A 14,546-nucleotide genomic window follows, 5' to 3' on the forward strand; every position below is an offset into this window, starting at 1 on the left:
AGCAAAAATGAACTATTGGGACCTCATCAACATAAAAAGCTTCTGCACAGCAAAGAAAACAATCAGCAAATCTAAAAGGCAACCAATGGAATTGGAGAAGATATTTGCAAATGATATATCAGATAAAGGGTTAATATCCAAGACCTATAAAAACTTATCAAACTCAACACTCCAAAAAACAATCCAGTGAAGAAATGGGCAAAAGACATGAATAGACAACTTTTCCAAAGACATCCAGATGGCTAACAGACACATGAAAAAATGCTCAACATTACTCATCATCAGGAAAATGCAAATCAAAGCCACAATGAGATACTACCTCACACCTGTCAGAATGGCTAGAACCAACAACTCAGGCAACAACAGATATTGGCAAGGATGCGGGGAAAGGGGAACCCTTTTGCACTGTTGGTGGGAATGCAAACTGGTGTAGCCACTCTGGAAAACAGCATGGAGGTTCTTCAAAAAAATTAAAAATAGAACTACCCTATGACTCAGCAATCGCACTACTTGGTATTATCCAAAGGATACAGGGTGCTGATTCAAAGGCACACATGCACCCTGATGTTTATGGCAATACTATTGACAGTAGCCAAAGTATGGAAAGAGCCCAAATGTCCATCAAGTGATGAATGGATAAAGAAAATGTGGTATATATATTCAATGGAATAGTACTCAGCATTCAAAGAGAATGAAATCTTGCCATTTGCAACAACGTGGATGGAACTGGAGTGTATTATGCTAAGAGAGGTAAGTTAGAAAAAGGCAAATATCATATGACTTCACTCATATGTGGAATTTAAGATACAAAACAGATGAACATGAGGGAAGGGAAGCAAAACTAATATAAAAACAGAGAGGGATACAAACCATAAGAGACAAAAACAGAGAACAAACTGAGGGTTTCTGGTGGGATGTTGGGTGGGGGAATGAGCTAAATGGGCAAGGGATATTAAGGAGGACACTTGTTGGAATGAGCACTGGATATTGTATGTAAGTGATGAATCACTAAATTCTGTTCCTGAAATCATTATTACCCTATATGTTAACTAACTTGGATTTAAACTAAAAAATAAATAAAAAATAGAGAAGAAGGTCAGCCAAAACTAGAGGAATATATGTGGGCCCCAAGCTATAGGTGAATGTGGGAAGGCTTTGGGAAGCTCGAGCATGAGGTCTGGGCCCTGGGAACTCTAAGGACCAAGCAGCTGAGGCTCCATAGCCAGAGAGAACACCACCCAGGGGAGAAACCACTAGAAGCAGAATCCAAATTGAGCAGATCAGTGACACTAGAGGAAACAAAAAGAGAAATTTGGGATAAGAGTAGGGGAAGGGAACAGAAAACAGTAATTTCAGAATGTACTGTCTGCACAGTCATAGTTTTCAAGACTGTTTGATAATAACAGAAGAGGTAACTATGAGGCTAGAAACTCTACCCTGGATCATCTATCCCCCCATTCCTCTACACAAGAAAATCTCCTCCTAAGAGGACAAGAAAATGTGTCTGCCCTACACATGAACAACAGAAAAGAATCATGTCAAATCCCATACAAAGCTATTATAAGAAAAAGAATTGTGAACATAATAGTATTCCTATAGATAATGTATGCATTCCACAGACAAGCCCACAATACAGCCGAATGCTAAAACTTAATATTTCAAAACAAGCTGAAAGAAATGAAGAACCAACAGGTGTGATAAAACAACAGCATAGGTGAAATTGTGAGACAAAAAGAACATTTGAAAATAAGACTGACAGGAAGTCCTGCTTAAGAAAGGCAAAACATTTTGGGAGGAATAACTAAATAGAAGGACTAAAGAGGTGAATAGACACCATGGGTAATATCATAAGGTAAATAGGGGATGGAAAAGAGGAAAGTAAAAAAAAAAATAAAGTCAGAAATGAAGAGATAATTTAAAGAATAAAAGAAAAAGTGATATAAAAAAAAGATCCAACGTATACATGAGTATGCCAAGAAGAAACCCAAAGCAGTGGAAGAAAAATAAATACTAAAAACAATAATTCAGGGATTCTTTTTTCCTGAAATAAAAGAGAAGACTTGAACTTTATCTTGAAAAAGTACACCAGAAGCCTAGGAAAATCAACCCAGACTAGTCAACGTTAAGACCTATTCTAATAAAAATGACTGAACATTAAAGAGAGAGAAAAAAAAAAACAACACCTGAATGTCGGTCATTCAAACAAAAAGTAAGTGAGAAGAATGAATTCAGGCTTTTCTACATTTCACTCTGTGCCAGGGGAAAACTATGCAATGTATTTAAGATTCTCTGGAAAAGAAAAAGAGAACCAAGGATATTATATGCAGCCATACTGACGTTCAAGTATGAAAGCCATCAGCCAACTATTACGAACATACAAGAAGCCAGGAAATCTTACTTCTCATGAGCCTTGCCTGAGGGACTTACTAGAGAACAGGCTACCGGCAACCAAACTGACAGGAGAGGTATTATCATAAGGGCTGGAGTAAGCATTAAATTAATAGTCACCTGTAGAGCTCACACTGAATCGTGGCTGTCAGAGACAATATGTAATGGCTATACATTGTGATCATGCTGTTACGGAACAAAATTTAAAGTTGGGAAACGGTGGAGTATGTATATGGAAGATAGGATAAGTTCACATGTTGCTTTTACCTATCAACTGGAAACCAATGAATATTTCTTCTATTTAGTTGCTAGAGGAAAGGGAAGAAAAATAAACTGAGACTACTGGCTAATTTCAATTTCAATATTCCTCATAGTTGGGAAGCAACACACAGTGTCACAAAGAGGGGGGAACAAAGGGAATTGTATAGAGGCATGAATTTGATGGTAACGACCAGAATAACAATGACAGGCATTTTACCTTGGAGATAGGGGAGCAAGAAGGAAAAGTTATGTGAGAAAACATCCCCCTGTCACATGAACCTCCAGACCCAAAATGTCCTCCCCCATCTTTCTTGTCTTTAAAGGTGTGCCTTTAAGCACACCTTCTCTGATTGCCCTAGCACGTTAATTATCCTTCCCCCACCCTCACCACCATCAGCCACTCCTAGGTACTGGCTACCTTGTGCTCTGAATGTTTCAGCTTCTCTCATCTGCAGACAAAGATGAAGTGCTATATGTAACTGTACAGTATTTCTTTCAGGTTCTGGCACAGGATTCTGCATACAGAAGGCACTCAGTAAATGCTGGTTTACCAGTAATTCAGGATTGATTGAAGGATTTGGGCTTATATCCCCTGGGCTTTTCTAAGCACTTAATGTTGCTACTAGTCAGAATTCTTTGAGTTTGAAGTGACAGCAATCCAGTTCAAGTTGACTTAAGGAAAAGAGGAATTTGGGGCACCTAGATGGATGGCTCAGTTGGTTGAACGTCTGATTTCGGCTCAGGTCATGATCTCACAGTTCGTGGGTTTGAGCCCTGTGTCAGGCTGTGTGCTGACAGCTCAGAGTCTGGAGCCTGCTTCAGATTCTGTCTCCCTCTCTCTCTCTCTGCCCCTCCCCTGCTTGTGTGCTCTCTCTCTTTCTCTGTCTCTCAAAAATAAATAAGTAAACATTTTTAAAAAGAGAGGAATTTATAGGCCTCTGAAAGTGCAATGTTCTAGGGTAGGCCTCCATTTCAGGCATAACTGGATCCAGGTACTCAAGTCATATCATCAATATCAGTCTTTCTTTGCTCTAAACTCTGCTTTCCTCTGCGTTGGTTTTATTCTCAGGCAGGCTGTTCCCTCATGCTCAGTGATGACCCCCAGGAATTACAAGCTTAGCATCTCTAGGAGAAAAGAAGGTATCCCATTTGCAGTAGCTTCAGTAAAAGTCCCAGGATTGAGTTTAATTGTCTTGGCTTGCATCATATGCTCATCTCTGAATCAATCACTGTGGTCAAGAGAAATGCTTTGATTGGCCAGGCCTGGGTCATGTGACCATCTCTGAAGCTACCTCCCAGTAGAGAAGAGGTGGTTTCCTAAAGGAAAACTGGGGAGCTGTTACCTGAAAGGGGGAGATGGATGCTGGGTGGACAAAACCAGCAGATGTCTGTTTTAGTGCTGACGTGCTCAATGCACAGACTGCAAGGAAAATTCCCCATAAGTGAAAGTCATTCTTTAGGGGTTATATCTTCAGGGTGTGTGGATAGAAAGCTCTCCGGTGTTTTCAAAGTCACAGAGAGCTTGTTTACCATGTTCTGGGTGGAGAGGAACCAGTGGCCATGGAGCTCAGTCATGATGGACAAACTAGATTTCCCACAAGTCTGGCAGTTTTTCTCAAGCAGTTCTGTACAGTCTGCCAGAGGACAGGAAAGGGGCTGGGTATAGGGACATCTAATTTGCAGAGGCATTACAGGCAAGAGTGAGGTACCAGAGGAGCTGTGCTTGATAGAGTGCCAGGAGTCCCACTGGGTAGCTCCTGTGATTTGGTCTTTGGTTTCCTGGGGCAGCAGCTGTTCTGTGTTTTACCCCTCTGTATGATTTACTACTGGTCTTAGAGATTCAGAGAAAGCACCTCTGCCCTTAGACCCTAGAACTCTCCCTCCTCCAGGCAAAATACCTCTCTTTCCTTCTTGGGGATTTGATGACTCAGTAAGGTCACTGCCCTGGATTTGGGTAAAGAAAATCCACTGACGTAGCAAATAGGGGAACTGAGGCAGAGCGGGAGGACTTAAAAATGCATCCATTTCTCTCCTAAATCTTTAACATTTGTGTCTGCACTGGACCCTCCCTATCAACATTTAAGCATCCTTGAGTTTCTACCATTAAAAAAAAAAATTCTCCCTCAATTCCCCTTCCACTACCTATCTCCCAACTCCCTTTGGAGGCAAAGTTTCTTGAAAAAGCTCTTGTTGTATTCACTCTTTCCATTTCCTCTTCCCCATGTCTCAGTCCATTCTGTTATACTGGCACCCCTGCTCTCCACACACACACACACACACACACACACACACACACACACTTCATGAAAAGGGCTGTCCTTGAGATGCTCATTTAGCTCCAGGACACTCCAGTGAGGGAAAAAATGTATTCATTTCTTAGGTTGAGAAGCAGCCTAAGATTAAGATCTTTAATTTTAATAAGTATTTGCTGAATGATTAACACACTCCAGCAAATCCAGGGTAGAGTGACCTGTACTGTTGTAATCAAATCCCTGAGAGAAGAAAAAAGAGATTTTCCTGGAGAAGGATGAGATCTAGGATCCAAGGGGCACTGGTGCTTTCTCCAAATCTCTAAAGTACTACTGCATAGAAGAGGAAGGTGTGGTCTGGATGGCTCCAGAACTAGGAACCTTCAGGAAGGGGGACTTCCTCTCATTTTAAGAAATGTTCTCATGGTCAGAACTCTCTAAAGAAGAAAGGGCCACATCAGGATATAGTGAGTTTCCTGTCACTAGCAGTAATCAGAGACTATTCTAATAGTCAGGAGTACTCAGAAGAGTCTTGGGTGGGAGATTATCCCAGAGGACTTCTGAAATTCTGGGATTGGTTAAGTATGTATCTCTAGAGGTGGGTCTCCACAGACTTGCCTCTGCCATTCCCAGCTGTGTGGTCTTGAATAAATTGCTCAACTTCTCTGTTCCTCACTTTCCTCAGCTATAAATAATAGCACTTACCACGTAGGGATGCTGTGAATATTCAAATGCCCTAATGCTCAAAGGGCTCAGCCCTGGTGCCCAGCATATAACAAGTGCTCAGTAAATGTAGCTAGTATTTGTATTTAGTGCAAAGCCTTGTTCTCTAGATGGCACCCTATCAGCATCATCGGCTGCATTTGGCTTTTAGCTCTGGATTTTCCTTGGAGCTGGGCTCACAGAGAGCCTGGGGAAACATGTTAGAAAAGCCATTGTAACTCCTGGTGTGCGTCTCATGCTGTCAACAGCAGTTTTTGTCAGAGAGGAGCCTGGAAACTAAGAAAGTAGTTTCCATTAAGTACCACAGAGGAAGCCTAAAATGCATCTGTTTTGAAAGGTGAAAGATACAGGTGGGCCTCCCCGTTCTCCTACCCTTTCCCTGCCACCTCTTATGCTCAGATCAGCTATGCAAATATTTTCTCATGGGCAGAATCCTGTGACAGTTTTCTCATGGTAATCTTAATCACAAAGATAAGAAGTCACTCAATTTGGCTTAAATATGACTTGCCTTATGAGCTGGGTCCCAGGAGCTTCCATTCCGTATCACACAAATCCTCTTGACAATCCTAAGAGGGAAGTTCATTCCCCACTTCGCGGATGAGGAGACTAAGCCTCAGAGAGGTTAAGTAGCTTTTCCAAGGTCACACAAGCTGGAGCAGGGACCTAAACATCCAAATTCTTGCTGTTCAGCGAACTGTTACCCATAACCTCTGGAAGATTCTGGAATTAATTAAGGACATGTATATTTAATGAAGCAGTCCCCAATAACAGAACTTCTAAAACACGTTCCTGAGAAGTTTAGGAAGTTCGTTTATTTCTCCGTCTAGACTTTTTGGATGGTAAGGTGTGGGTGGGGGATTTCAGAGAACAGGGCCATCACTCATCTGACTTCTCTTTATGCTGACCTCTTTGTGCCTTCCTGCAGGTCTGGGTAGATGCTGGGACACAGATCTTTTTCTCCTATGCCATCTGCCTGGGTTGCCTGACTGCTCTGGGAAGTTATAACAATTATAACAACAACTGCTACAGGTGAGCATTTTGTGGCCCTGCCAAACCCCAAACCTCCACCAGACCCCAAGAGCTCCACACTGTCAGGCTAGGTCACATTCGTCTTCCCGCCTTGCAGGGCCAGGACAAGACAGGCAGTCTGTTTCTCGGCCTCTCCCTGCCCCAGGATAAAAGAGCGGGCCACTTGAGGAGCTAGGAAAATAACGAATGTGATCAGAGTGTGTTGCAGACTGAATGTGAATCCACCCCAGGAGTCTTATTCAGGCCCCCATCCCACCTTGTGTGGCAAAGATTTATCCCAGGGCAGGTAAGTGACTTGCCCAAGGTCACATCGCTAGTAAGCGGCAAAACTGGGACTTTAACTCAGGTCTTCTGACAGTGAGGGCTTTGTTCTTCTGCCTTCTGTTCAGAACCCTGCTTCTTGCCCCTTCTCACTTGATTTTAGGGTCCTCTCCTATCCCATCTGGAATGACTAGTGCCCCATCTTACCCCTTGGCCTCCCTGCCTGGCCTCCTGCATGTGCCCACACCAGAACTGGGAAGGGAATTGCCCAGGTTGGGAGGTGAGCCTGAGGCTGTCTGACCCTGGCTGCCTGGCTTCTCATGCCTGCAGCCTGATTTCTACTGTGAGGCTGAGACCCACTGAGGGCCAGGAACCCACTCAAGGTCACCAAGCAGTGCATGGCAGAAGGGAAATTGGCACTCTGGATTCTAGCCAATGGTCTGTTTGCTGAGATCTCTGTACCCCTGAATTCAACTCCTGGTCATAGTAGGTGGCTCTTCAGGAGACTTGTATTTAATAACCACACGATTTGGTTGCTATGTGGCTCAAGGGAGATCGTGCATTTGAAAGAACTTTTGGCATGATAAAAGTCCCTCCCATGTTATCCCCATCTTTGAGATGGGGAAAGAGAGGCTCACGGAAGTGACCCCCCTCAGCTGTACACAGTAGAGCCTGGACTCTGCCTGAGGTCTCCCATTTTTCCATCCCAGGGCCCTGCCACATCTCTCTGAAAGCTAGCTGTGTGATTGCTTTATTAACCCATTCGTTAAAACCATGTGCATTGCGTGTCTGCTGAGTGCAAGACACCAGCATTGGTACCTTAGGAGATAACACACAGGAATGGCACAGCCTCGGTCTACAGATTTTGTAAGTTGGGGAAACGGAGGCACTGAGGAAGTGAAAGTGGCCAGGTCCAGCATGCTGTAAGGAAAAGCCATTGTGGAATCCAGTGTGCCATTAGGCAGCAAGTTCTGTTGTTCCTGGGGGCCCTTGGGCAGAGAGGTATTGGGTATGGCTGGGCAGAAGGATGCTGGAGAGGCAGAAGACCACACCAAGTTGTCCATATGATCCTTTCTACCTTCCAGGCGTTCGTGGGGAGGTGGGTGTTGGGAGTGAGAGGCAAAGCACTCTGTCAGCCACAATACAAAACAGTAACCACAGACAGGAAGAGAAAGGCACGGGGCAGGGAGAACAGCATGGCAGTCCTCTGGTCAGGGTTGAGTGTGAGCCGCTTGGGATGTTGAAGAATGCTGTCTGCACACAGCTGTCACCACACCAGCGTGACTGCTGACTTAGACCAGCCTTCTGTGCAGGACACTGCAGAAATCACTTGGCCACTGCCCGGCTGTCAGCTCCATGAGGACACAAGCTAGTTCTTGTTGGCCACCATCCCTTGAGCCTACTACAGTGCTGCCCAGTGTGTCAGGAAGCAGGGAAGGAGCCATCTGTTACACAGATGAGGAAACTGAGGCCCCCAAATAAGTCACTTGCTCATGTTCATTATTACCAGTGGTGGAACATGGCTTTGAACTCAGGGCTTTCTAGTTCCTGCACCGCTATTCCTCAGCAACAGGGATGGCCAGTTCTTTCCCAACATCTGTAGCTGACAAGGATTTGGCCAAGACTGCCCTGTCTTCGGGCCGTGTCCTACAACCGTCTCCCCCACGGAGCGTGTGGGTAAGATATGCTGGCCACCACAGATCTCTTCTGCTGTCCCATCCAAGAGGCAGCAGAAGAAAGAAAATCCCCCAGGGGATGTTGCAACATCTGAAGGCCCATTTTATTTCCATTTCTCTGCGAACAGGTCTTCCCAACTCAGAGGGAGTAAATTAGTACCCTCCCTTCTGACAGCCTAATAGCTTCTGGAGGTCTTCAAAGCCCAGCTCAGTTCCTGCCAACTTTAAAGCGCTTGTTACATAAGCTTTTCACCTAGAAGGTGCCCTGCAGGAAGGAATTAGAGGGATGGGAAATGCAGCAAACCAGGCGGGGAAAATCCTCACTTCAGAACACAGGCTGCTAAGCTCCTTCTGCTTAAAAGGTGTGAGTGCTCTGAGGGCCAAGGGGCGGGATGCAGGGCTGGAAGGGACCTCAGGTCTGCTTAGTGCTTCTCTGTCCTTCTGTGGTATGAGGAACTCACTCAAGAGGCCCCTGGGGACAGATGGGGAGTTTGCAATAAGGGATATTTGTTTTTCAACAACCACATGAGTGCCCACAGATAACTGTCCACAAGTCAGGATCTGAAAGTCTTAATTCTTAGGGGGCATTGTTTTTGTGTAGCTCCTGGAAAAAGCATGGGTTTTAGCATCTGAGACAAATGGACACACATCCCAACCTCATCCCAAGATGCCCCTGAGACCTTGAGTAGGTGATTCTCCTCCCTGAGCCTCAAGATTCAGTGACACAATGTTCAAGAAACCATAGCACAGGACTAGGTACATTGCAGATTCAAATTATACAGGAGATTTCCAGAATTGAGAGGATATAGAGAAAGTGCTTTCCTCAGGACCCCCTTATTTCCCACTGTTTGATAAGGCAGGGTCAAGAAATAGGCATGAAGAGCAGCTTTACCCCAACCGTAGGGATAAATCTCCCCTTACCTTGACTGAGCTGCATTTCCTTTTAAGAGGAGAGAAATCTGGGATGCCCGGGTGGCTCAGTCAGTTGAGCATCTGACTTCAGCTCAGGTCATGATCTAATGGTTCGGTTCATGGGTTTGAGTCCCACATCAGGCTCTCTGCTGTCAGTGCAGAGCCCACTTGGAATCTTCTGTCTCCCTCTCTCTCTGCCCCTCCTTATCTCTCTGTCTCTCTCTCTGTCTCTCTCTCTCACAAATAAATAAACAGACAGACAGACATTTAAAAAAAAAGAGGAGAGATATCAGGCTTGCAGATAGTCTTCAGGTCTGCCAGCCCAGCCTAAATCCACAGTGCCAGAAGAGTTATTTAAAGAGATCTGTAATCAGTCACTGACTGCTATAGTAATGCTGTGTAACAAACATCCCCATGAACTCAGTGGTTTAACATGACAAGCATTTACTTTTATTACTCTCAAGTCTCCTGGACAACTGGGCAAGCTCTCCCGCAGGCTGTGAATTGGTTGGATTCAGCCCCAGGACCCAGGGCAGGCTCAAGTCTGCTTCATGTGTGTACATCGTGGGGTGCAGACTATGAGGACAGCAGCTCCCCTGGGGCAGTTCCTCTCATGGCAAGTCACAGAAGGCATAAAGGGAAAGTTCAATCACCTAAGTGTTATCTGAAGCCTCTGTTTGTATCACATCTGCTAATATCCTGTGACCAAAGAAAGTCATGTGGCTAAGCCCAAAGTCAGTGGGGAAGCATACTTGAACCCAAGGAAGAAGGTAGGGGGAGATGACTACTTGCTGGAAAATTACATAATTTGTCATAAGGCCCAAGAAACCCTGTTCTTAAGCACTTTGTTCCATGGGGAGGAGGGGTCCAGAGAGAAGATTCTGCAGGGGGAAGTAGGGCCCACGTCTCCTGACCCCCAGGGTAATGCCTACTCCAATGTGCCCTTGATTCTCAGAGTCATTGCAAGGCAGCTGGGTGTCACAAGTCACCAACATTAGTGTAGCCCTTGGTTACATTACAAAAGGCAGGCTGTCCGGAGAAGAGGAGGTGAGAGCCCTGCTGTGTTCTTGAGTCAAGCACTCAGTCCTGGATAGGGCATTTGAAGAGGGGCTGGGTCAGCTGGAGTGGATTCCAGATCACAAGCCAGATGAACAACTGGTAAAGGAACTGGGGCAGTTAACTGAGGGAACCGAAAACCCAAAGGGGATATCGGGCCACTATCTTCAGATCTGCCAAAGCTGAAGGAGCTGCAGGCTGTTAGGGAGGGCAGAACTAAAACTCACCAGAGAAGGCTGGTTTTGGTCGAACACACACGAGGAAGTTCTTACTGCTGTAGGCAGCACTAGCTGGCCGGCCATGGGAAAGCACCATGGGATGAGGGGACTAGGCCTGCTAGGGTGTGACCAGAGGAAGCCCACCAGCACCACCACAGGGACGCCCCCGGCGCATCATACCCCAGACAAATGGCTGGACAGGCCACTTGGGAGCTCCTCCCTGTAAAATGGGGCATCGCGCGTGTCGTAATCCTAACTTCCTGGCGCATGCTGGCAGCAGCTGAGATCCGGGGAGGCCGATTCCCTGAGTTGGCCCCGTGAGAATGCAGTGCCTGAGGTAGGAGAGGCCGGGACTTGAGGGTTCTGTTTTCATCTTGACAAAACCCAGTCGTTTGTACTCCGATTTCTCCTGGTTGCAGCTTTATGCTGGTGCTTCTTTGCTGGTAAGCTCCTCCCAAGGGCAAGAGACAGTCACTGCTCCCGTAATCCCTCCATGCGGGATCCAACCTGGGAGGGGCTGCTGCCTCATAGGGACTTCAGTGAGGCCAGTGAGGCTCTGCTCCAGTAAACAGCCTGGCAAGAAGCTTGACCTTCGGGAGTGTGTTTCCTCCTGAAGCTGCTGGGAGCTGCCGGTGTAAAGTCTGTGGATGCTCCCCTGAGAAGGAGCCATTTCTCAGAGGCCTCTCCGGCTCTCCTTGGGCTCCCAGGAAATCACTCCTCTGTCATTTCCCTGGTTTTGTTTCCTTCTGGGGATTTGGAGGAGTGTTGCTTTGTCTCCAACTATCTTCTCACTAGTGCATTTTCTCACTTGCCAGCCTTTCTTCCTTCCCATCCCTCTTCCATGCGTCTGGTCCGTGACCCACCTTATCTTCTAAAAATGCAGGAGCAGCTGTGTGACCGTCAGCCAGCCACCTAACCTCTCTGAACCACCAGGGCTTCATCAGGCAAATGGGGCTGTCTGTGCCCACCCTGCCCTGCCTGCCCCACAGGATTGGCGGTGGTGCTCACACAGAATGTTCAAGCAGGGCACCTGTTCCGCCCACTCTGACCTCAGCCCCTCTCGCTGCTTCCCCACAGGGACTGCATCATGCTGTGTTGCCTGAACAGTGGCACCAGCTTTGTGGCTGGCTTTGCCATCTTCTCAGTCCTGGGCTTCATGGCATACGAGCAGGGGGTGCCCATTGCCGAGGTGGCAGAGTCAGGTAAGTTCGCCAAAGGCAAGGGAGGCCTCGGGTGACTGAAGGTCATAGCACAAGTGTGATCTGCCTCCTCAGCTCATTCTCCTCCTGGGTTCAGGTCTTAGGAGGTGGCCCGCCATCCATCCTCAAACCAGGATCACGGGAGAAAAACCTTGACACCTCCTCATTTCCATATCCAAGACGTCCTCGGGTTGTATAGCTTCCGCCTCCTCAGTGTTGCTCCACTTCATGTACTTTCCCCCAGCTACACTGTCTCCCCACCAGCCCAGACCACCGTCACCGCTCACCTGGATGATCGCAGCAACCTTCCACAGGCCTCCTAGCCTCCACTATTGCCCCTTCTGTTCCATGTGTAGATTGATTTCTTTCAAAATGCAGATCTGAGTATGTCCATCTCTGGTGAAAAGCTCTTCTTTACTTCTCATAGTAGTGGATTCTAAGCATGGCCCCAAGGCCCCGTGTTGCCCAGCCTTTGTAGCCTCACCCCCAACATCATCCCCCTCGTGCTCATGCTGCCCCACTGCAGTGATCTGCTTTTGCAACGTCACTTGCTCCCTCCCACCACAGGGTCTTTGCACATACCGTTCTCTCTGCCTAGAGAACCTCTCTCCCTTTCCCTCTTTTAAATGTAGAATCACTGAGTGTGACATTCTTAAGTATAGATTGATGTGTTTGTATCAAACACACTACAGGCAGAGTTATTGTTGCTGAGGCGATGACACAAAATGGTGTATTTACATGGTTGTGATTCACAATCTACATGGTGTTTGAATTCTAGGAAAATGTGTGTTAAAAAGTATGAAAATAGTTCGTGTTCTCATGACAAATGGTTAGGTTCTAAACTCAGTTAAGTCTAAATAAGTTTTTCACCTACAAGAATGTGTAGTAGAACAGTTTGTCAAGACCAGCACAGGGAGCTTAGCCTTTCTGGCCTCCATCTACTCAGTGCAAGTCATGCCCCCATTTATTGTGACCACCCCCAAGCACTTGTGGGAGCCACACTGCCTCTGTGGAAAATGTTGTTCCACAGTATCCTTTTTTATGTGGCACACATAGATCAGGAAGCACCCCTCTAACCCACCAGGAAGCACCCCTCTAACCCACCAAGCTGGGCAAGGTGGTGGATATGGACATCAGAGCAGGGACGTGGTTGCAAAGCTTTGCTCCGTGACCACTCAGGGTCCACCTTCCTCTGGATAATGTATGTCAGAGAGAGAGAGAGAGAGAGAGAGAGAGAGAGAGAGAGACACCATCCCTGCTGAAATCAGGATGCCAGAGCTAGCCTAGAGGATATTAATCTGACCAAAGCTCTCACTCATCAAGTGCTTACTCTGTAAAGAAGCTACCCCTGTTTTACAGATAAGGAAGCTGAGGCTCAGAGAGGTGAAGTCACTCAACCAAGATTACACAAGCTGGAAGGCTGGAAGGGACAGGGCTGGGATTTAATACAGGCCCTCTGGCTCCAGAGCCCATGCTCTGACCATGCCATCCTACTGCCCACTGTGGGCACCTGACCCTTGACCAAACACCCATGCTCCTTCCTGGCATCAAACCACAGACAGCCCTGTAAAAAAAGAGTGTTACCTTCTATATGGGAGCACTGCCCACTCCAAGAATTCATTTCCTCCTCTATAAAATGAATGTCCTAATTTCTGCCTTAGGTGTGCAGTGGGATAAGATATCTGCAGCATTATGTTTTCTCTTTTTATCATTATTTCCATTTTATAGATGGAGTTCAGAGAAGATTCATAGAAAGGAAAAGAGCCAACTAAAAATAAATTTTATTATTTTTTTTTCTAATTTCAAATTGAAAGCATATTCATGTTAGAAAAATGTGGAAATCTTAACAAAGGAAAAACGCTGCACTCCAAATCAGACAACATTTTGGGTTTTTCCTGTCATGGCATTTTCCATGCCTACATATCCATATGTGTGTTGATGGAAATCAGATCAAATTGCCCCTGGTATTCAGTAGACTACATTTCCCCCTTCACAATAAAGCATGAGGAACTTTGTGCCTCAGTAAACAGAGATCTCAATCAAGAGTTTTCATGGCTCTGTGGTATTCCACTGGATGGATGGATCATAATGGATTTACTGTGTCTCGTTTGTCAGGCTCTGGGGTGGTTGTGTTTCATAGTCTACCTCACGAAATTCTCACAGCACCTCTGCAGGGTAGGCTTTGTCCGGGCTTCCACTCGTGGCTGTGCAGAATAAGCTCTGCACAACTGCAGGGGGCACTGTTCACATAAACAGCGCTAGGTTTTACCATGCCCATTGAGATATGGACCCCATACCTCAGAGCCTCAAGTGGTTCACCCAAGGTCACACAGCTCATAGGTGTTACAACCTGGCTGTAGCCTTTTCTGGCTCACCTTCCTGTGTTGCTCCTGGTATCCAGCTGGTAAATCTGCTCTGTGCCCTTGGTTGGGCATAGGGGTCAGGCTAAGATTCTCCTTGGGAACATCTGCCATATGGAGAAATTGCAAGTTTTAAGTGAGTGTGTGGCCACCTCACCTTGCTCGGAAGGACCTGGGCTTGCTTTCTGATGAGTGATTTTTGGAAAATACCTAA

The 14,546-nt window shown here is 46.3% G+C and overlaps 1 protein-coding gene across 1 annotated transcript in view; it reads left to right on the forward strand.

The window, feature by feature from the left end:
- SLC6A11 (solute carrier family 6 member 11) overlaps positions 1–14,546 on the forward strand; it is a 134,672-nt gene that overhangs the window by 93,855 nt on the left and 26,271 nt on the right. Inside the window, exons 7-8 of the mRNA XM_047850768.1 lie at positions 6,547–6,650; positions 11,851–11,975. Coding sequence (XP_047706724.1) covers positions 6,547–6,650; positions 11,851–11,975 — 229 coding nt within the window. The remainder of the gene's footprint in view (positions 1–6,546; positions 6,651–11,850; positions 11,976–14,546) is intronic.

This window comes from Prionailurus viverrinus, chromosome A2 (genome assembly GCF_022837055.1).
Source record: "Prionailurus viverrinus isolate Anna chromosome A2, UM_Priviv_1.0, whole genome shotgun sequence".
Classification (NCBI taxonomy): Eukaryota; Metazoa; Chordata; class Mammalia; order Carnivora; family Felidae; genus Prionailurus; species Prionailurus viverrinus.